This window comes from Nelumbo lutea, chromosome 3 (genome assembly GCF_056320005.1).
Source record: "Nelumbo lutea isolate HS-2025 chromosome 3, American lotus-T2T, whole genome shotgun sequence".
Classification (NCBI taxonomy): Eukaryota; Viridiplantae; Streptophyta; class Magnoliopsida; order Proteales; family Nelumbonaceae; genus Nelumbo; species Nelumbo lutea.
The window spans coordinates 44050959-44074916 of NC_142686.1; the positions used below are offsets into that span (position 1 = coordinate 44050959).

Below are 23958 nucleotides of genomic sequence, written 5' to 3' on the forward strand. Positions count from 1 at the left end.
AGTAGAAGAAGAAATAAGTATAGGGGTTGAATTTTCATCCAAGAAAAGAAAAAAAAGAATACAATGGAAATAGAACTAGCCACTGCGCTTTAAGAAATGGAGTAAATTTACAAAGCAATAAATGAAAGAGAGGACTCTTTCGACAATATTAAATTTTGATGGATATGTAAAGATGTCAATGGACCGGTTTTGCTCGTCCAGGCCATAATCAATTTGGACGGATTGGATGGACCAAAAAGACATAGTAGATTGGACCAATCCAGTTCAAACTATTTATTGGATTGGATTGGACCTAGTCTGTTTGTAATAAATTTATATTGGATTTGATTGGATTAAGCCAATATCCGGTCCATTGACATAAGATAAGAATATAGGTGTTAATGGACCGGGTTTGGGTTACAACCAATCTAAATTATAATGAATTTGAACAAATTGGATAGTCCAAACATTGAATTGGACCGGTCCAAAATGATCCAAATTATTCATTGGATTGGATTGGACGTGGTCCATTTATAATGGACTCGCATTGAATGGATCGGATTGGACCAAATCCAGTCGAATCGACACCCCTGCGGATATTATAGATATATAAAATGATTATTCCCTTATTCTTGGCATGTTCTATACTAGGTTAAAGTTTATAAAGTGTCCCATATATATATATATATATATATATATAACCATCTTCATTCAAAGTGAAATCAAGAATAAGAAATATTCAAGAGAATTTCTTCTTAACGTTGTAAGCACATAGTCAAAATCACCATGCGAGGAAAAATAGATTTTGTCTCATAAAACTAGGGTTAGGGGTGAGCAAAAAAACCGAAAAATCAAATTAGAAAATCAGTTAATCGAACCAACCGATATATATACAGTAATATATATATATATATATATATATATATATATATATATATATATATATATATATATATTTATGTAATATTATATATATTATTTTTTTTTGAAAATCAAATAAAGTTTCAATTGAAAGTTTATTCGGCAGTCTGCCTTTGCTAGAGTGCCAAATTTCCAAACTAGAGACTGCCAGTCTCTCAGAAATTGAAAATTTTCAAGCCTTTCTTCTCTTTTGTCTCTTTGAATTAGAAACCTAAACCTTCTCTGACTCTCTCAATCTTTTCTCTCTCGCCTCTCTCAATTCTCTTCAAAGTTCTCAAGTCTCTCTTACAATCTTACTCTTCTAATCTTCTTCGACTTTCGTATTCCCCAGACGGCCGTGTGGCCCGCACCAACCACCAGCACCAAGCGGCAATGCCGATCGCTGTCTCATCAGCAAGCAAGCACCAACGCCATCTTTGATCTCTATATCTCTCTTCTCTCTCTTTCTCACATCTCCTCTCTGCGGCTCTACCAGGCACCACCTCTCAAGCTCTCACCGTAGGCAACAACCGACAGCAACCACCGGCACCAACCAGTTTGGCATTGACAGCAACCACTGACAGTTTTATTTTATTTTTTTATTTTAAGTACATAAAAAAACTGAAAAATTGAACCATGAACCAGTTAACCGATTGCATCAGTTCGATTTCAATTTGGATATTTAAAAAACCAATCAAGTCGGTTCGGTTTGAAAAAATACCCCAACCAAACCGTGAGCACCCCTGCATAAAACCCCATAGTTCAATCCCCAATACCCAAAATACGCTGGTATAGACAGTGTACAAACATTTTTTGCCTTAGGCCCCAGACTCCCATAATTGTAAATTTCTCCTAGTTTTTAGAAAATTGAATTGCTATCAAAACCTCTAATAGTTTGATCTCCAAAACCCATTGAATGGATATTGTGTACAAGCATTTTGTTTGTGATATTCAAACTGGGTGCAAATTATGCACTGGGTTCAGTTTTACACACGCTTGTATGACTTTCCTCCCTCCCTGATGCAAAATTTGCATTTTGTTTCATTGGCACTCATAGACAATGCAAATTTTGCATCCAAAGCTTGATGTTAAATTTTCACCACTTTTATTATCAGGTCTGGGCCGGTTCAGTTAATAAATACACACACCTGTTCCAAATCTTATCACTAATCCATATAGTAAATAGGTGCAATCTGATAAGATCCAATTATAATTGAGAGGCCTTTAGGCTTTGTAAATTGACAATAAACCTACTAACTCTCTTCCTCTCGTTTCTCAAAATGTCTTACTTATCCCATATAAAATAATAACAATTTTAGACATTTTATGTGAAGTTATATATATAAGGGTTATTTTGTCATGTGATGATGTATCCAATTTTATATGTATTTAAAAAATTGCTTCATTTTCCTTCATTATAAATACAACCAAACAGAGCCTAATAGACCAAAGAAAAACATAATCCTCACAAACAAGATAACCATACAGCAGGGGCGATTCATTATCAAAGCATGTGTGGTTCCATCAACTAATTAAGACCTTGAAATGATCTTAACCACACAAATCATTTCTTGATAGAAGTTTTAATAACGATAATCTATTCAACTAACCGGAGGTATGCGTGCATGATATACGAGGACGGAGGTGATGTCCATTAGCTACATGTTACCTTAGTATTCACCCACCTGATCAAAAGGGCTTCAAAACAAGGTGCGAAGGATTGATGTGATACGCAAGCTGAGGATGGCTCAGTTGATATGTTAGTTGGTTTGTTTTAATAGAGACGGATTCAAATTCCCCTATCATCAAATTTTGGGAGGAAAATTCAAATTCCACTACCACCAAATTTGAAGAGGGTGATTACAAATGCTGCCGTACTTCGCTATTCATTATTTAGGCAGCCACAATAGGTAAGGGTGTCAATGGACCGGTTTTGGATTGGACCACGTCCAATATAAAATTAATTTGAACGAATTGAACAGACCAATAAGACATTGGATTGGATTAATTTGGTCCAAAATATTTATTAGATTAGATTGGACCTAGTCTATCAGATGGAGCGCAATCCAGCCAGTCCTATCTGTCAACGATCTTGCCTCGAGCTAGAGTACAAGGTGCCTGCAATGGGGAGAAAGTGAGTAATCTCCGAGGAAGAACCCGGTGAGAATGCTCCAAAGCTCAAGTTAGTATTTCTTCAAAGGCAAGATAAAACCAAATGGTGCAAAGTTCACATACCTTGTTCTTGGGGGGAAGAGAGCCTTTTATAACTACTTCGTGCACTCACTCCTAAGCTTCTGTCAGGTCAGGTATGATTACCTCTATGTTTCTGCCAGTTCAGGTATCATCGCCTCTGCTGGGGCAGAACTGCCACTGCTCTCTTTATTGGAGCCGTCTCTGTAACTGGAGATGGCGGTGGCAGGTGGACGGTGAAGTGCGGCTGTCAAGCATTTGATCGCAAGTCAGTCAGGTGTGCCGCCCCTGGATACGGACTCCTTCAGTGTCAGGTACGGTGCGGTTGTTCAGTTCGGCGTCCTGGAGGCGAAGTGCTAGAGTGGTGTGCGAGGTGGTCTTGAGTTCGGATAGAGGTGTGGCCCGAACTGCCATGGGGCAGGCCAGTTCGGGTTGTTGCCTTTGTGTTCATAAGGCTCAGGGTCTAAGGGAGAGCTCGGGCCCCTTACGAGGAGTTCGGGCTCCTTGTAGGGAGTTCAGACCGCTAGTTCCTCCTTTCAGAGCTCGCACCTTGGGCGTGCTATTGTGCCGAGCTGTTGCCCTTGCCACGTGTTGAGTGGTTATGAGGTCGGGCCAAATCTTCCTTCATCAATTGCCCCCCACTCCTCGCGCAAAGGGACTTGCCCTGGCACAGGGAGTTCGCGAGGTGGCGGGTGGATTTGTCCCGTACTTCGAACTGGTTTTGACAGACGTGACAATGCGCGCTTATTTCAAAATTCAAAAAGCGCGCCGTTGGGAGACGTGACAGTGGGCGTCTTTTCAAATTTGAAAAAATGCGCCGCTACCGCCTTTAATGCGAGGAGACGTGCGCTAGCGCTCTTTCAGTTTCAAACGACATGCGGCCAGTCACGTCTCGGTCTTAGGAGATGTGCGGTCAGCATGACTGCGGGCCGTTGGATTTCCTTTGATCAAAACCGTTGATTTTCGGTTACTGTGGGTATAAATAGTAGGGGACCCCAGTCGCTTTGTCATTCTCCTGCGTTTTATTTCTTGAGCTCGCGTCCAAGTTTCAGCTCGCATTCAAGTTCCCGTAGTCCGTTTGCTTTTTCCGGGTGAGTACTTTCTTGGAATCCTTCTTCTCCTCCCGATGTCTAGCTCGGATAGCTCAGATAGTTCTTCAAGGGGGTCAGATGCAGGTTCTACGAACCAAGTTGCATCCCCCGACAGTCCTAGTGAACCCGAGGTAAAGCTTGAGGAAGAGTTCAAACCCATAGGCCGGGTCACCTCGGGTGGTTTGGCGTCCTCCGCTCGTCGAGGTCGGACGTTAGACAAGTTTGGGCCCTCGACCATGACGCTTGAGGGGCTTCACTCCCTTATTACCCAATTCAACTTGCTTGGGGAGTACACCTACTTCATACCCTCGGGCAGTTTCTCTTGGGAACACAGTCCTAATGAGATCGTGATATTCCGGGAGCGGCTTGTTGCTGGGTTACGCCTGCCTTTCCACCCCCTCATTGTCGAGGTTATGAACCACTTCGGCATTACTGTTAGCTAGCTTCACCCGAACTCTATTCGTAACTTGGTGGGGACAATCTCCCTATTTTGCGAACAAGTCTTGCCTTTAGACCTGGAGATCTTCTCTTCCATTCTAATGCTTAAGAAGCAAGCGGGTCCCCTTCCCGGGTGTAGGCGGGCATATTACCTATCTCCTTGCCCGGGTTTTAAGCTTTTACATGACCTTCCCAACAAGGTCCCGACGTGGAAACGGGACTACTTCGGGGTGCGAAGTGCATTGGGGTGGCCGTTTCAAACCGGGTGGGGGATGGCTGCCCCTGACGTCGGTGTTACGCTTGAAAGGGAGACGACGAAAGGCCTCCGGCAATGGGCACGACTTGGGCTAAAATGCCACCATTATCTGATGGAGGCCTAGCTCATCGAGGCCGGTCTGAGTTCGGGTAGGTTCCTTACTCAGAGGCTTGCCTTTTGCTTTGCTCTATTCTTTCATTTTCTTGATGCCGAGCTCTTTCTGCAGGTGTAATGGACTCAGAGAAGACTCGTGGTGGGAACCTGTTTCACGTCATGAAGAGGAGGAAGTGAGTCGCCAAGCAAACTCGTGCCGAGCTGCCCCGAGATGCGAAGCCCGAGGTACTAGACTACCCGTCAGTGGATCCGCCCAGGGAGCCCGAGATGGCCCCTCTAGTACATGAAGCGGCAGGGGGCCCTTATGCCGAGGCTACTTACACGGGGGCTCCCGCTTACTCTGAGTCTGCATATACGCAAGCTAGGCCTTTAGGATCGGGATCCCAAGGCGAGTTCAGGAGCGTGTTGTCACCAAACCATGCTCTTCAGAAGAGTAGGGAGGCCATTTATCATGAGGAGGTCTCGGCATGGACCGAGCTTCCTTTGAACCGGGTAGCTTATCGTGCTGCCACTCATGCCATGGTGGTAAGTCAGCGATTTCTAGTCAGGCTCTTTGCTTTTATCTTTCTTGCTATCGTTCTTTTGATCATTTGTTTTTTCCTTTTGGTAGGTGAATTCTTCTATCCATGCCTTGGCGGCCCAAGTGGAAAGGAGCTTGAGGCAGGCGCGGGCTGCCGAAGAGGCTTCCCAGTGCTGCCGAGGCAGCTTCTCGAGCTACTGAGGCGGCTTCTCGCACTGCACAGGCCAGGCTGGCGAGGTCTCAGAGAGATACCGAGGCCATGGGAGTTGTGGTGAAGCATATGGCGGAACTGAGGCTGGATTTGCAACATCAGGTTGAATACCTTCAAGAGGATATTAGGGAGAGGACATAGATCTTTTCTCGAGGCATCGAGGATGCCAAGAAGAAGGTCGTCGATGAATATATCAACTCGTCGCGCTTTGATGACCTGATGGTGGGATCGTACAGAAGGGGCTTTAAACTAAGCCGGTGGATGATCCGGAATACGTACCCCAAGCTCGATATTAGCGCTATAACCACTTTGCGCATTACTCAGGAGATGGCCAATGCTGCAGACTGTGGACCAGACTCTGAGGATGAGGCAGGACCTTCGGGTATCGTTGAAGTGTCTTCTGATGGAGAAGAAGTACCTCCGGGCGTGTGAGCTCGATATTTTATATATATATATATATATATCTTTTTTTTTGGGAAATGTACACTCCCTTATTTTGCAATGGAATGACTTTCTTTTGGTTAAGTGTTGGAAACTCTCTCTCCCGAACTGACCATACATCCGATCTGTTTTGCCCGGGTTACTGCACTCGTGCGTCCTGTTTTGCCTTCGCTTGCCTATGCCGAGGTCATTGTTAACTCGGCATTCTAGTCTTAAGGCTCTGGTAGTGACTTAGTCCACTTCGCTTAGTGATTTATACATAGTATCGTCTCAAGTTAATGATGTTCCACACTCGGGGTACTTGTTTGCCCTCTAAAGTTTCGAGCTCGTATGCCCCCCCGAGCACTCTCTTTACTCGGTAGGGCCCTTCCCAATTTGGTCCAAGTTTGCCCACACTGGGCTCGGGTGCCATGATCTTATGGAGAACCAGGTCGCCGACACAGAAGTTCCGTTTCTTTACTCTGGCATTGTAGTACCGGGCCCCCCCGAACGCTCTCTTTACGTGAGGTCTCTTACCTCGTCCAGTAGGTCGAGGTTGGTACATAACTCATCTCCGTTTGTCTGATTGTCACATGCTTCAATTCGTAGTGTAGGTATTTCGATCTCCATCGGGATTACCGCTTCAATGTCGTAGGTGAGGTTAAAGGGGGTTTCTCCTGTGGTGGTTTTTTCCGTGGTTCGGTGAGCCCATAGAACACTTGGTAGCTCGTCCGCCCACAATCCTTTAGCTCGGTCTAGTCGCGCTTTCAGTCCACAGAGGATAGCTCTGTTCATTACTTATGTCTGACCGTTTGCCTACGGGTGTGCGACCGATGTGAAGTTCTGTCGAATTCCCATATCTTGGCACCATTCCTGAAACTTGATATCCTCGAACTGCTTGCCATTGTCGGAGATCAGTACCCGAGGTAACCCGAAGCGACATATTATGTTCTTCCAAAAGAAGTTATGTACGTTTCGGGCTGTAACTGTTGCCAGAAGTTCAGCTTCTATCCACTTTGTGAAGTAATCTAACGCCACCACTAGGAACTTCCTCCCACCTGTTGCTGGCGGTAATGGCCCCAGGAGGTCAATGCTCCATTGCGCAAAGGGCCATGGACTGGTGAGGTACTTGAGGTCGGCGGCAGGCTGATGGTGGATATTGGCATGCTTCTGACACTTGTCGCATTTTTTTACGAGCTCGACGGCCTCTGCCCTCATCGTTGGCCAATAGTACCCTTATCGAAGTGCCTTTTGGGCGAGGATCCTGCCTCCCAAGTGTCCACCGCACAGACCTTCATGAGTGTCGCGGAGTACGAGCTCGGCTTCGGCAGGTCGCAAGCAACGCAAGTAGGGGAGCGTGTAGGATTGTTGGTATAGTCGTTCGTCTATCATGACGTATTTGGTTGGCTGGCGTTGCACCCTCCTGGTTGCATTGCGGTCCATAGGGAGGGTTCCATCTAGCAAGAAGCTCGCGAGTGGGTCGATCCATCTCAGCTCTGCTTCAAGGATGGGAGCGACCTCCTCTGCCCCACCGAGAATGCTAGGCCGAGGTAATTCCTCTATGTACACGGTTCTCATGGTGTTGTGACTCGTGCTGGCTAACCGGGAAAGGGCGTCAGCTTCAATGTTTTCTGACCTCGGAATTTGCCTGATGAAGTGTGACTGGAAGTTGAGCAAAGCCTCCTTTACTTTTGCCAAGTAGGCGATCATAGTCAGCTCGCGTGCTTCGTATTCGCCTGTAACCTAGTTGACCACAAGTTGGGAATCGCTGCAGATAACTATGTGTTTTGCTCTTACCTTTTGTGCTAGGTTCAGTCTGGCTATCAATGCCTCATATTCCGCCTCATTGTTGGATGTCACAAACTCAAAGCATAGAGTGTATTCCAATTTCGTGCCACCCGGGCCGTGCAACACTATTCCAGCCCCACTGCCCTGCTGGTTCGAGGAGCCATCTACCTGAAGGATCCAGGGCTCTTCATCCCAGTTCACGTTTGGCCTAACCAGGAGAGATGTCACACTAGCTGCTACTTCACGGGGTTCAGACTCTATTGGCTTGGGAGCTCTGGGCTCAACCGAACTGGGGATCTCGGGCTCAACCGGCCTAGGGACTTCGAGGCTAAACGTGCTCTCGGCGATAAAATCTGCTAAGGCTTGCCTCAGAGGTTTGTCAGTCAAGATGATGACAGTGTGAGCCTGGAAATATGGGTGGAGTTTTCGAGCTGTAATTACCAGTGCGTATGCTAGCTTTTCTATCTATGGGTATCTCGTCTCTGCTCCCTGCAGAATTTTACTAACATAATAGATGGGTCGTTGGACCCAATCTACTTCTTTTATTAGTACCAAACTGACCACCTCGTCGCTTGCCGAGAGGTACAGTTCTAAGACCTCACCCTCCTCGCGCCTGGTTAAGATCGACACACTAGCGAGGTAGTTTTTTAGCTCGTTGAACGCGAGCTGGCAGTCTCGGGTCCATTCGAACCCCTTGCCTTTGATTGCTTTAAAGAAAGGCAGATAGCGGTCTGCCAATTTGGACATGAAGCGGTTTAGAGCGGCTATGCGGCCGTTTAGCCTCTAAACTTCTTTTACTTTTTGGGGTGGTCTCATATCTAGGATGGCCTTTATCTTGTTTGGGTTGGCCTCAATACCGCGTCGGTTGACAATGTACCCTAGGAACTTACCCGAGGTGACACCGAAGACACACTTGTTTGGGTTCAGTTTCATGCTAAATTGACGCAGAATTTGGAAGACAGAATCTAAGTCTTGTATTAATTCCTGTGAAAATTGTGTCTTGACGACCATGTCGTCTACATAACATTCTATTTGCGTGCCAATTAAGGGCCGAAACAGCTTATTCACATGTCTTTGGAAGGTTGCCCCATCATTCTTCAGTCCGAAGGGCATGACCTTGTAGCAGTACAGGCCGAACTCAGTTATGAAGGTTTTTTCCTCATCGAACTAGTCCATCCTAATTTGGTTGTAGCCCGAGTAGGCGTCCAAGAAGCTTATCAACTCATGTCCGAGGTCGCGTCCACTAGGCAGTCAATTATGGGGAGAGGGAAGCAGTCTTTTGAGCAACCTCGATTCAGATCGATGTAGTCGACGCACATGCATCACTTGCCGTTTGCCTTTTTCACTAGCACTGGGTTGGCTACCCAGCTCAGGTAATGAACTTTCCTTATGAAGTCTGCTGCGATGAGCTTTTCAACCTCATCGTTGACCACCCTCCAACACTCTGGGGCTAAGTTGCGTTTCTTCTGTCTAATGGGTCTGACTATAGGGTCAGTATTAAGTTTGTGAGTTATAAGGCTGGGGTCAATACCGTGCATATCGGCCGCGGACCATGCAAAAATATCTAAATTTTGAAGTAAGAAACTCACCGGTTCAATTCGTAGAGGTTCCTTGATGGAAGCACCGATCTGTAGCGCTCGAGCTGGGTCCATAGCCGAAGTTGGGATTGTGACCATTTCCTATGTGGGCGAAGCTCGTTCCTCGCCCTGCTCCATAGGCCGCTCCAGTTCGAGGTCGTGGCCGCCTTGGTTTTTCCCTTCAGGGCGGTAACATAACACTTGCGGGACTCAAGCTGGTAGCCCCGCGCTACCCCCACACCGAAGTCCGTAGGGAACTTCATTACCAAATAGTAAGTGGAGACCACTGCCCGTAGGACATGCGTAATTGGCCACCCTATTATGGCATTGTATGGGGAGGGGGTCGCGATCACCAGGAAATCGTGGTTGAGTCTGACCGCACAAGGTCATGTGCCAACTTCCACAGGTATTGTTATTTTCCTGAGGGGCCTGACTTCCTCTCCGCTGAAGCCCACCAGAGGAGTGTTCGCGAGCTTCAACTCACTTCTCTACAACTGAAACTGGTCAAACGCCGAATTGAAGAGGATGTCTTTCGAGCTACCTGAATCCACAAGTATGTGCCTGACTTCGAAGTCGCTGATCCTTAGTTTTATGACAAGCGCGTCATCGTGGGGGTAGTGGACCCCTCGTGCATCGTCTTCTGTGAAGAAAATCAGTTCTTCCGTCTTCGGCCTCTTTGGAGGGTTCCGTTCTTCTCGGGCCGCTTCGGAACTGACATTCGGGCCACTGCCAAAGTACAACCTGCTACCACTGAACCTCCCATTATCATGTGGATGGTTTCCCGAACTGGCCTCTCTTTTGGAAGCTGTTTTTGCGACGGTTCGACTGGCCTGCTGCTGGATTCGGGGGCATCCCTTCTATGCTTCCCTTGCCGACCTGTCTTATTATTATTATTATTATTATTATTATTATTATTATTATTATTATTATTATTATTATTATTATTATTATTATTATTATTTGCTGTATAAAATTTCTCAAGTACCCGCGCCGGATGAGTCCCTCTATTTCGTCCCAGAGATTATTACACTGTTCGGTATTATGACCGTGATCTCTATGGAAACTACAGTACAAGTTTTTAATTCTCTCGTTTGGGTTCCCTTTTAGGCAAGGTGGCCATTTTACGTATGGGGCGTCTTTGATTGTCATCAAGGTCTCGGTCCACCTCGTGTTTAAGGGTGTGTAGTCCGTCCGAGCTTCTAAGGGAGCTCGGAACAGCTGGCTCAACTTCGTCTCTCAGGCCGGGTTTTTTCTTCTGTCAACTGGGTTGGAGGGCTCGCCTTCCCTCTTCCTCTTCTCGATCCTGCTTTCGGTATTTTGGTTGATCTCTTCCTCTGTTCTCATGAACTTATCCGCGAGCTTGAGGAATTTGATTATGGTCGTGGGCTAGTTAGCTACCATGTGCCATTTGAACTCCTTGTGTGTTACTCCTCTCTTGGCCGCTACAAGATGCATCGCAGGGTCCAGTCACGGTATCTGCAAGCACGCATCATTGAACCACTTGATGTAGCCCCAGATGGACTCTCCTTCCCTTTGGACTACTCCGAAGATGCTTTCCTCGGTTCAGGGGCACCGCTTGCTGGTAACGAAGTGTGCGGTGAAGACCTGCACGAACTAGGTCCAGCTTCTTATTGACCCGGGGGCCAGGTTCCTATACCAAGTGCGGGCCACCCCCCTGAAGGTGGTGGTGAAGGCCACACACATACACGAATCACTGGCCCTGGCCAGGTGCATTTGGGACTAGAAGGCATTGATGTGGTCGTTGGGGTCGAAGGACCCATCATACTTGTCTAAAGGGGGGATTTTGAAGTCTCTGGGCATGGGGACTGCAAAGAGTTCTGATGAAAGGGGGGAAGGATCTGAGAGAATAGGGGCAGCTTTTACCTCGTCCGAGCTTGTCTCTTCTTTACCTCTGAGCTCGAGTAGGACACAGGTGGCAATTCGGCGACTTCGCCAGCGTCTTCGTTTCTGAGTGGGCCTAGTACTAGCGCTGCTGGCCTCTGTGTTGGCGAGCTCGATGGGCCCGGACTGTTGGTAGTTTGCCACTAGGACGCTGAATCGATTCTCTGTTAGTGGGAGCTCAGACTTGGAGTGCCGAGATACTGACTTGGCGGGTGAGGTTCTTGACCCGCCGGCGAGCTGCAAGGCGGGGGTGATTTTCTTTCCCCTCGGCCCGGGAATGAGGCCTAGCTCTTGTAGGGGTTCTGAAGTTGGGAAGCTTAACCGGCTTTGGAGCAGGGTGCCGAGGTGGAAGCAGTGATTGGTTCAGAGGCAGTTGGGGGAACTGCTACTAATAGTGATACTGAGAGATGTGGTACAGTATTTGGTATTGCTGGAGCTGATGCTACTAGAATTGTTGCATTTGGCTTGCATTGCCCGCATGCATTGCATCAGGTCGTCAAACTGGTTTTGGCTAGTCGCCAGGGGGACAACAGTTGGTTCAGTAAAGGTTGTTTCGACAGGGAGAGGAAAGGGGACGTTCATGGGGGGAAGGTTTACGGGCACCACTGTTCGTGGCGCATTCAGGCTGGCGATCCCATCCACTGGAAGGGGGATGGTGAACTGTTCGATGCACACCACGGGGACTTGAAGTTATTCCCCGATGGGGTTCATCTTCGTGCCACGTCTGTCATTGCTGGAAGAAGCCATGAGTGTTGGGGATTTTTGGAAAAAAAAAAGAGGTTATGAGAGTTTTAGAGGGAGGCTTTTAGAAGCGTTCCCACAAACGGTGCCAATTAATGGAGCGCAATCCGGACGGTCCTAGCTGTCAACGATCTTGCCTCGAGCTGGAGCACAAGGTGCCTGCAATGGGGGAGAAAGCGAGTAATCTTCGGGGAAGAACCCGGTGAGAATGCTCCAAAGCTCAAGTTAGTATTTTTTCAAAGGCAAGATAAAACTAGATGGCACAAAGTTCACATACCTTGTTCTTGGGGGGTAGAGAGCCTTTTATAACCACTTCGTTCACTCACTCCTAAGCTTTTGTCAGGTCGGGTATGATTACCTCTGTGCTTCTGTCAATTGGGGTGTCATCGCCTCTGCTGGGGTAGAACCGCCACTGCTCTCTTTGTCGGAGCCGTCTCTATAACTGGAGATGGCGGTGGCAGGTGGCCGTTGAAGTGCGGCTGTCAAGCGTTAGATCCCAAGTCAGTCAGGTGCGCCGCCCCTGGATATGGACTCCTTCGGTGTCAGGTATAGTGCGGTTGTTCAGTTCGGCGTCCTGGAGGCGAAGTGCTGGAGTGGTGTGCGATGTGGTCTTGAGTTCGGATAGAGGTGTGGCCTGAACTGCCATGGGGCAGGCCAGTTCGGGTTGTTGTCCTTTGTGTTTGTAAGGCTCAGGGTCTAAGGGAGAGCTCGGGCCCCTTACGGAGAATTCAGGCTCATTGTAGGGAGTTCGGACCGGACCGCTAGTTCCTCCTTTCGGAACTCGCATCTTGAGCGTGGTATTGTGCCAAGCAGTTGCGCTTGCCACATGAATAGAAAAAGTGAGTAGAAAATCCCGAGTGCCTTTTTAAGTCTGATAGGTCCAAAGTGGAGGTCTAATCTCGTACAATTGGGCGTAATATTATACACCATTGGTTCCTTCATCGATCCTCACATGGAACAGCGCCACGTCAAAACGTCTGATCCATGGAATGACGTTTGTTCGAATGACGTTTTTTCTAGTATAAAGCACCACGGATAGAGTGATAGAGATCCATTTTTGTCCAGTCCTATAGAAAAGTTCCTTTGAAATGGAAGTCTGGTTCATCTTCTTCGCGTCTCTCTGCATCTGTTTCTCTCTGAAATCCCTCTTGAATCTCCTCTCACACAGCAAACACAAGCCCAAAAATCTGCCACCAGGACCCTTTTCTCTTCCCATAATCGGAAACTTGTTTTGGTTCCGCAAATCCTTCTTTGATCTCGAACCCCTACTCCGAAACCTCCGCACCAAGTACGGCCCCATCCTCAAGCTTCAAATCGGCTCTCGTCGACTCATCTTCATCACCAACCACCAACTCGCCCACAAAGCTCTGATCCAACATGGTGCCACCTTCGCTGATCGCCCACCACCTCTGCCCATGACCCGCATCTTCTCTAGCGATCAACACAACATCAGCTCCGCCGCGTACGGCCCACTCTGGCGTCTCCTCCGCCGAAACATCACATCCGAGATCCTCCATCCTTCCCGGGTGAAGTCCTACGGCCATGCCCGCAAATGGGTCTTGCAGATATTAATCAACAAGCTTAGACAAGAAGCTGAATCCGGTGAACCAGTTAGGGTGGTGGATCACCTCCGGTACGTGATGTTCTGTTTGTTAGTCTTCATGTGCTTTGGAGACAAACTCGACGAGAAGGTTGTCAGAGACATTGAGAACGTTGAGCGAAAGATCCTGCTTGGCTTCCGTCGATATAATATACTCTCTTTGATGCCAAGACTGGGAAAGATATTGTTTCGAAAGCGGTGGAACGAGGTATATGAGTTGCATCGTAGTCGGGAAAGTGTTATTGCTCCTCTCGTAAGAGCCCGGCAAGAGAGAGGGAAGGAGGAGACGGTCGTCTGTTATGCAGACACGCTACTCGACCTTCGACTCCCCGATGGAGGAAGGAAGCTCACGGAGGGGGAGACGGTGAGCTTGTGCTCGGAGTTTCTGAACGGTGGCACTGACACGACAGCCACGGCGTTGCAGTGGATCATGGCGAACCTGGTGAAATATCCAAACATCCAAGCAAAGCTGTTGTCCGAGATCGAACGGGTGGTGGGGTGTGGCGAAGAGATCAAAGAGGAGGATCTACAGAAGATGCCGTATCTGAAGGCGGTGGTGTTGGAGGGTCTGAGAAGACACCCGCCGGGACATTTCGTGCTGCCACACGCAGTGACGGAGGATACCAAGATAGATGGGTATGTGGTACCAAAGAAGGCTACAGTGAATTTCATGGTGGCAGAGATGGGGCGGGACCCAGAAGTGTGGGAGGAACCGATGGAGTTCAGGCCAGAGAGGTTCTTGGGCAATGGCGATGGAGATCAGGAAGTGTTTGATATAACGGGGTCTAGAGAGATAAAGATGATGCCGTTTGGTGCAGGGCGAAGAATCTGCCCTGGTTTGGGTTTGGCTCTGCTTCATCTGGAGTACTTCCTGGCCAACTTGGTGAGAGAATTTGAATGGAAGGCTGTAGATGATGTTGACTTGTCGGAGAAACTGGAATTCACGGTGGTGATGAAGAAGCCATTAGAGGCCCAGATTTCTCCGAGAAGATAAGATATTGTGTACTTACGGTTGGAGCCTGGGGGAGGCCCATTTCCATATTTTAAAGTTTATGATTGAAAGTTGAAACTTGAAAGTAAAGGTCTTGGTAATAAGTAGGGTAGTTAGGCAATTACGGCGTTGTATTAGTTATTCTAGTCTTTCTAGAGCCGTTACTTTAGTTATAAGCATATTAAGAGTTTCATACTTTTCACGTTGTATGATAAATGCAAATGGATTACATATTACAAATAGGGTTTAAAAGTTATTGAACATTGGAAATATTAGAAATTGAGTTCATTGGTTTCATTAGTTTGATTAGGAATGGCAATTGGGTGGAGCGGGATGAGGAGTTTTTTTCCCATCCCGTTCCTGTAAAAATCCACATCCAAATCTTTGTTCCCATCCCTAATAAATCAGACAACTTATCCCTATCTCCATCCCCATTTCCATAGGGATCCCCATTCCTTGTGATTTTTTATAATATTAATCATTATGTTTTTATTTTTTATTTTATTTAAAAATAAAAATAAATTAAAATAGTTAAAATTTACAATAAAAGATTCAAACATATTCAACCATATTTTTTAAAATATTAACATATAGACATATGTGTACATATATACATATATAAACTTATGCGTATATATACATATATTAGCGGGGATCCCATGAGGTAGGGAGTGCTCTACTTGTCCCTGCCAACAGGGATGAAAATTTCCCCATCTCTGTTCTACATGTGGAAATCATCCCCATCCTTATCCCATTTTGGGCAAATTCCCATAAGAATCGGGGAAATGGAAAAAATTATCATCCCTAAATTTGATAAACAACCCTATCTAAAATTAATTATTGTTATTTTTGTATTGTAAAAATTATTAAAAGTAGAATATAAAATATAAATGATTATTAATTATTATATAAAACAATTGTATACTCTTACATATTTCTATTGTATATCTTTAGCTTAACAAATCTCGTACGATACATTGGTCCCCACAAGTAAGCATATTAAGAGTTTCATACTTTTCACATTGTATAATGCAAATGGTTGACAAAAACTATACACAACTTGGTGTTCTTTACAAGGGAAATAACTAAGGGGTGTTCAACAATATTTTTCATTTGTTTTTCGAAATGCCACGTCAACAAAAAATAAAAAAATGTTATTGAACCCAATTTTTGTTTTCAAAGGGAAAATAAATTGGTTTTGTTTCGAAAAATAATACATGTTTTTGGAACCAATAAAATATTGCTTTTTAAAACAAAATTAAATTTTATATAAAGAAATTAAATAATTTATAGAACATGATGTTGAATAATGCAATGAAAACATGTTTTCAAAACCATATTTAAGTAGATGTTTCTTGTGTTTTTGTTTTGAGAAATAGTATGTTTTCAAATAGTTGGTTTTGATTTGTTTATGGAACCAGCAACAAGAAAACAATTCACAATGTAGAACACCCCTATAGGTGTATGACACCATTTTCTTGTGATGCGTGTATATGTTTCCCTTCCTTTCCCTATCTCTCCAAACTATATAGAGCTTAACAGCTAAATTGATGAATTGAATATTTATATGGATTTGCATAAATTAAACAAACTCATGTGTTTATGCCACAACTTGATTCCATAGGCTGTCTTCATGAGCCATTTTTGGCATCTTTTTGAGCTTCTTTTTATTTTTATTTTGGGGGTGTAATTGGATAGGCCTGGGTTGAATGTTTGTTAAATTTTGAAGAGTCTAGGTCTAATTAAGGGTGTAAATAGATCAAATTCGAATAGAATTAGGCAATATATGAATTCAAATCCAATTAAATATTTTAATACTTTAATTAGATTCGAATTTAATCAATTAAATATTTTAGGTAATTAATAAATATATAAATTATTTAATTATATAATTTAAATATTATATATAAATTGTATACATTATTCAAATATTTTATATATTGTATATAAGAATTAATAATCTATCAAATCAGATATTTATCAAATAGAATAAAGCATATCCAAATTCAATTTGATTATGTCAAATCTTGAATTCAAAATTGGATTTCAAATAACATTGACATCCCTAGGCCTGATATGGTTTTCTTTTTCTTTTTAATCATGTACCCAATTTCGACCCTTACTTTTTAGAGAGGGATTGGTTTGGGATAGTGTGTATGAGTCTGAACCAATTATTAATTGGTTCTATAAGGTTGACCCAAAACCAAACCAATTATTGGTTGCAATAATCAGGTTGACTTGATTACACCCAATTATACTTGATATCTATGATAACAACAACTTAGAATTTGATATTTTATAATATGGTCATTTTGCTAAACACCCCTATAGTTTCGCAATTTTATTTAAACCTACCCTATAGTTCATATTTTACTAAAACACCCTTTATAGTTTGCAACCTATTTACTTAATCGACATTTCATTAAGAACTATTTGTTTTGCCATATGAAAATAGTAAAATGATCACCTAAACTAACTGAAAAATGTTCAAGGGTGTGGACCCATGGTTCTTTAATCCCAAAGTAGCCCTAAACTAAGTGGAAAATGTTCAAGGGAATCGGTCCATGGTTTTTTATTCCAAAAAGTACCCCTAACACTTTTTTGTATAGAAAACTAAATTAACCAAATAAAGAAAAATAAAGTGGTTGTTCATGTTTTACTAGGGGCAAAAATGGAATTTTTGTTTTTAGTTTTCTTTGATTAAATTTATTTGAATGGGTGTTAAGGTTAAAACTGTCATTTTCCACTTTCATCTAATGAAAGGTCGATTAAGAAAATTGATTGCAAATTACAGGGGATGTTTTAATAAAATACAAGCTATAGGGTAGGTTTTAGTAAATTCATGAAACTATATATAGGGGTGCTTTAATAAATTGTTTATATGGTGATAAAACAACTATTTTTAACCAAAATTATCTTATATACTATCTATAAAATTTATCTGTTTATACATAAAAATAACAATTTTTACAAAAAAAAAAAAACTTTACTATTAGCATAAATTACAAATAGGTACTTGAACTTTCAAATGCAATACTTTGCCTCTTGAACTTCAAGAAATAGACACCCTCGCTTAACTAATCTAACATCATTGATTATTCTATGTGGTAAAAATACTAAAATGTGCATATATATATATATATATATATATATATAAGAATTATTGAAAAACAAAAAATTGAAAATGACCGAAATAACGCTGGTTAAATACATGTTTCTCTTGAGAATAATCTTAAAACAATCAAACCTGAGAATGAAATCCGAGAAGAAAAGTAAGGATTTCAAAAATAACAACACAAGAATGAATACCACATAACTACGATTCGTAGAGGAGAAGGGCAATACAATTTCAAGAATAAGAAAAACTAAACCTAAGAACAAAACCCCTTCTCTTCTTTCTTGATTGATTCATGTTTGTTGTAGTTTAGACTTGACAATGAAATTTGATAGAAAATTAAGGATTTGAAAATAAACCAGGGTGTCTATTTCTAGGAATTCAAGGTGTTTGAGTGTAGGATTTGAAAGTTTAGACACCTATCCATCACTACCCCAAAGTATAGGACACTCAAGTATATGCTTGGCATTGATGTTGCAAATACAACACCTTTGTCTTTGTTGATGTGTGGCTTAGAAGCACCGTTTTTTGAGAAAATGACGTCATTGAAAACATTGCTTCCAGGTAGGATGTTTCCTGGAGCAACAACAACGTTTTCTATTTGGTACCAATGCTTCAAGAAACGTTTTCAGCATGGGTACCTATTATCCAGTGCCACAGCATGTCCCAATCATTGCCATCTCATGTCCCTGTTGGCTATAATGAGCTGTAGCTCCATGAAATGCCGAATTCGGCATTTCTCCAAGCCACACCTTCCCAATTTCCAAGGTGTGGCTTGGAGCACTGATTTTTATGGAAAAACGATTCCAAACAAGCAAGGGTTTCATGGAGCACCATTTTTTCCAACATGGTGCTGATGTGTCACTATTTTCTAGAGCAACGACATCGATGCCATACAAATGCCAAGTGTCACATTTCAAAATGTTTTAAAAAATATGGAAATGATAGTTTTGGGATTCTTAAATGTTTGAAGTCACACATAACTTCACTTGTTGTGGATAAATGATGTAGTACTACAACTGCAATAGGGTGTCTATTTCTAGGGACTTTAGGGTATTCAAGTATTGCGTTTGAAAGTTAAAAGGATTGATTTCACAATAGAATCAGTTTTAGAGATGACAATTTGACCTATCCTAGTAGGATCCTGCCCTAGTCAGGGTAGTTTTTTTTACCACTAACTAGGGTTTGGGGTGGGGTTCAAGGAAACCAAAAACTTAGGGGAATAAGGATGGTATTTGTCCACCCCGCCCCGACACCAGCCTTGAAGTCGCTCCGACCATATATATATACATAATACCATTTATGTGAAAATTGGGGAAGGGGTTAGTAGGGGTGGCAACGAGCCGAGCTTTTCATGAACTACTTGAGCTCGACTCGGTTTCAACCAAGCTTCGAGCTAAGCTCAAGCCCAATTCACTAGCTCGAATATGAAATGAGCCGAGCTCGATCCTATTAGAGCTCAGCTCGTGAAGCTTGCGAGCCAACTCGAATATATATATATATATATAATAAAAATATTATAATTCCTAGTTTCTTAAATATCAAATAAAAAATATTTTTATATATAATTTTTTATTTTTATAAGACATTTTTTCTCAAAATCAAATTTGAGCTCGAGCTCAAGATTCTGGCTCAAACCAGCTCGAACTCGAATTGAACCTTGTAGAATAGTCTCGAGATGAGCCTCGTACTATGCGACTCGGCTCGACTCGAATCCACCCCTCGGTTAGGATTTCTAGCCCCGCTCGGGTTCGGGGCAGAGACGGTGCAGGGCATTTGAGTTCTGGTGGGAGAAGGGGCAGGAAAAACCCGGACCCGCCCAGCCCCTTTGCCATTCCTATTCCGTTACTCTACATTTTCAAATCCTCTATAGGAACCGAAGGATAATGGGCCGCCCAATACTGATGACTGATGTCAGGGTCACAACTTCCTGACCGTGGGATCCGTTTTACGGATCTCAACTGTAGACGATTTAAAGTTTTGAACTCGTAAGAGTAATGAACGACTGTGACGGTTAACGATTATTAGCAGTTCTGCTTGAGAGAGCCTGAGACTGAGAGCTTCTCAAAAGATTATGATAGATTCAGGCATTCAGCAAACTTTCTTCACGAACTCTGGATCTTATATTATTTTTGCGCTTGAAAACATGTATCCTGCCCTCCACCAGAAACTCGTCTCTTCTCACAAAGACAGCACGGTTTGGCGGTATCTGCGAACAAAAACAAAAGGACTTTTTTTTTTCGATCTCGAGAGCTCTGTGTATAGCAAACAGTATTGAAGAGCTCAAGAGGATTCACTCTCTTATCATCACTTGGGGAGTCGAACAATCTGTCTTCTTCTCCGGTAAACTTATTAGTAAATACGCCCAATTCGGGGACCCTATTGCCTCTCAATCAGTTTTCCGTCGAGTTTCGCAGTCGAGCAATATCTATCTATGGAATTCCATCATAAGAGCACTTACCCAGAACCGGATGTTTTCCGAGGCTCTGAACTTCTATTCCGAGATGCAGAAGTTGGAGCTGCGACCGGACAGATTCACCTTCCCTTCGGTTATCAATTCCTGTGCGGGTTTGTTAGATTCAGAGATGGGAAAGGTTGTTCATCATCATGTTTTGGAAATGGGTTTTTCCTCGGACCTGTATATTGGGAATTCCTTGATTGACATGTATTCGAGATTCGGTTGTCTGGAAGAAGCGCGTAGTGTGTTTGAAGGAATGCCTCAAAGAGATATTGTTTCTTGGAATAGTTTGATATCGGGGTATAGCGCAAATGGGGAATGGGAACGAGCTTTAGATGTTTATTACAAATTAAGAATGTTGGGTTTTATTCCCGATTCTTTCACGGTATCTAGCATTTTACCTGCATGTGGAAGCCTGCTTGCTACTGAAGAGGGGAAGATAATCCATGGCCTTGTCCACAAGGTCGGGATTGAGAAGGATATATTAGTGAATAATGGGCTTATTGCTATGTACTTTAAGTTTGATCATATAACAGATGCTCAAAGAATTTTCAGTAATATGATAAAGAGAGATACTGTATCTTGGAACACTATCATTTGTGGGTACTCAAAATTGGGGATGTATGAAGAAGCAATTAATCTGTTTCAGAACATGGTTTTTAGCTTTAAACCAGATCTGTTAACTATAACAGCTGTTCTCCATGCTTGTGGTCAAGTGGGTGACTTGGAGCTTGGAAGATATGTTCATGAGTACATGAGTAGAAACGGGTATGAATGTGATACTACAGCTAGTAATATTTTAATAACAATGTATGCGAAGTGTGGGGATCTACCAGCCTCGTGTAAAGTATTTGATGGAATGGTAAATAGAGATTCTGTATCATGGAATTCCTTGATAAACAGTTACATACAATATGGATGTTATAATGAAGGGATGGAACATTTTTTGGTGATGAGGAAGATGGGATTGAAGCCTGATTCTGTTACTTATGTCATGCTCCTATCTATGTGTACCCAGATAGCGGCCATGGTCCTAGGGAAAGAGCTTCACTGTGATATCATTAAAATGGGATTTGATTCAAGTCTAATTGTGGGCAATGCTCTTGTTGATATGTATGTAAAATGTGGTAGCTTGGAGGATGCATTAAAAGAATTTGATGATATGGAAACCAGGGATGTAATAACATGGAACACCATCATTGCTGGATGTGTTCAGATTGGGGATTGTAGTTTAGGATTGAAAATGATCAGCCAGATGAGGGCCAAAGTAGTGATGCCAGATGTAGCAACCTTCTTAGGGATTTTGCCTGGTTGTTCCCTCCTGGCAGCTAAACGACAAGGTAAAGAAATTCATGGTTGCATTTTAAAATTTGGGTTTGATTTGGAGGTTCCTATAAGGAATGCATTGATAGAGATGTACTCGAAATGTGGTATTTTGGAGTGGTCTCTTCATATTTTTGACCACATGAAAGTGAAAGATGTAGTGACGTGGACTGCACTAATATCTGCTCTTGGGATGTATGGTCAAGGAAAGAAAGCTCTAAGAGCTTTTGCTGAAATGGAGGCAACAGGTATTGTTCCTGATCATGTGACCTTTGTGGCTATTATTTTTGCTTGTAGTCATGCAGGTTTGGTGAAAGAAGGTTTAGCATGCTTTAATCAAATGAAGAATGACTATAACATTGAGCCTAGAATTGAGCATTATGCTTGTATTGTTGATCTTTTATCTCGATCTGGGCTTCTAGCTGAAGCAGAAGAATTTATCCTTGCAATGCCATTCAATCCAGATGCAAGCATATGGGGATCTTTACTCAGTGCATGTCGTATAAACAGTGGAACCCAGATCACAGAACGTGTTTTGGAACATATCCTTGCAATGAGTTCTAGTGATACCGGGTACTATGTTCTAGCATCAAACATATATGCATCTTTAGGAAAGTGGGATCAAGTTCGCAAGATACGGAAATCAATCAAAGACAGGGAACTTAAAAAGGATCCTGGATGTAGCTGGATTGAGATCCGAAATAGGGTTTATGTGTTTGGAACTGGAGACAAGGCTGCTGAACAATCAGAAGAGATATATCAGTTACTGAGAAGGCTTGGGGATCTGATGGTGAAAGAAGGATATGTTGCTGATCCAAATTTCGTTCTGTATGATGTAGAGGAGGAAGAGAAAAGAGATATGCTTTGTGGACACAGTGAGAGACTAGCCATAGCATTTGGATTGTTAAACACAAGTCCTGGGACCCCTCTGCAGATAATGAAGAACTTACGGGTTTGTGGGGATTGCCACACAGTGACCAAGTACATTTCTAAGATCGAGGAAAGAGAGCTGATAGTTAGAGATGCAAATCGATTTCATATCTTTCGGAATGGAACATGTACTTGTGGAGATTATTGGTGATGATAATTTTCTGACCTAAATTTTTTGGTGAGGAACTGGAAAAGCAATCTTATAGAGAAAATGAAGACATTATTTCATTTGCATACCTTTGTGTTTTCCACAACCCACAGTGTAACTTGCACTGGGTAAGGCTGGATGCCCTTTTTTACTTGGTAAAAATAAACTTAGTTAAGTTCTATCGCATAATTATGACAATTATAATAGAACATTCTAAATTGTCTATAACACCATCAAAATTAATTTTAAAAGAACCAATACCACCTTCTGAATGTTACTTATTGAGAATTACATCTGTGTCAGAAATTTTGATTGTCAAGTTATCCCTCTCATCTTCAAGCACTTTCACTGGCTTTTAGGTCTTTTTTCCAATTGTTTTTTCACCTTGGGTCTACCTTGTAATGGTTTATGTAACACTGACCCTAGATTTTCCCTATAAACATTAATCAATGCACTTTTGCTGATCTGCATTGTCGTTATACAATCATTGTTTCTCTTCTCTTCTCCTCTTCCCATCCTTTTCTTCAAGTTGAGCTCTTAGTCATCTCCTTTTGTATAGATTTTAGAGTAAGAGGAAGCCCCCTGTCCCTTGATTTTTAACCATTCACAATTTGATATTTACAAAATTCAGTTAGTTTTTACAACAAATTTTTTCTCCTTGTAATGCTTATCATTTACTATTTCAGGTCTCAGTAGTAGGAAAAGCTAATTTCCTAAAGGTTCAAAATTTGGATACGATAAACCCCGTATCAAGCATATTGTATCATATCTTTTGATGCCCAATACACCAAATATTAAAACTTTTGATATTTTAACTTTAAAACATTAAAATGCATGATGTGACAAGTCTGTTGTCACTGTGTCAGATAAAAATATACAAAAATATAGTTTTTCTTAGCCAAACTCTCGATATGCAAAAAATTGTGTATCAAGAGCATTAATGCTTTGAGCCTTGGCTTCAGTTGCCAAAACTGTCTTCTTCTGTCAGTTCATTAGCACGTAATTTTTGTTTTATATACTCCTTTATGTGCTTATTTCTTCTTCCAGCTATTGAATCTTTTATGTTGGTGGATACATATACAGACTGAAGATCTTCTATGAATGTTCTCACCGCTATTATTTTCTCCTTTTATTCAAGTTATTCATTTTATGGGTTTTAAAATTTTGATATTATGAATAGAATAGACATGTTCATATGTTGCATATTATGAGTTCATAGTGATAGTAAGTAATCTCAATCCTGGTAAAATAGCAACAAAAAGACTA

At 42.7% G+C, this 23958-nt stretch overlaps 2 protein-coding genes across 2 annotated transcripts; both read left to right on the forward strand.

Moving 5' to 3' along the window:
* Positions 1-12320: 12320 nt before the first annotated feature.
* On the forward strand, positions 12321-15006 carry LOC148864590 (cytochrome P450 89A2-like). The gene has a single exon (XM_088975172.1). The coding sequence runs from the start codon at positions 13216-13218 to the stop codon at positions 14719-14721; it is 1506 nt and encodes a 501-aa protein (XP_088831298.1). The 5' UTR covers positions 12321-13215; the 3' UTR covers positions 14722-15006.
* A 4783-nt stretch (positions 15007-19789) lies between these two features.
* On the forward strand, positions 19790-22778 carry LOC148864591 (Tetratricopeptide repeat (TPR)-like superfamily protein). Its single transcript, XM_088975518.1, has one exon. It carries the CDS (start codon positions 20305-20307, stop codon positions 22693-22695), a length of 2391 nt encoding a protein of 796 aa, XP_088831644.1. The 5' UTR covers positions 19790-20304; the 3' UTR covers positions 22696-22778.
* Positions 22779-23958: the final 1180 nt, after the last annotated feature.

What these genes read in the sequence shown, in the direction of transcription:
- LOC148864590 (XM_088975172.1), top strand. Translation starts at nt 13,216, where the DNA reads ATGGAAGTCTGGTTCATCTTCTTCGCGTCTCTCTGCATCTGTTTCTCT.
- LOC148864591 (XM_088975518.1), top strand. Translation starts at nt 20,305, where the DNA reads ATGTTTTCCGAGGCTCTGAACTTCTATTCCGAGATGCAGAAGTTGGAG.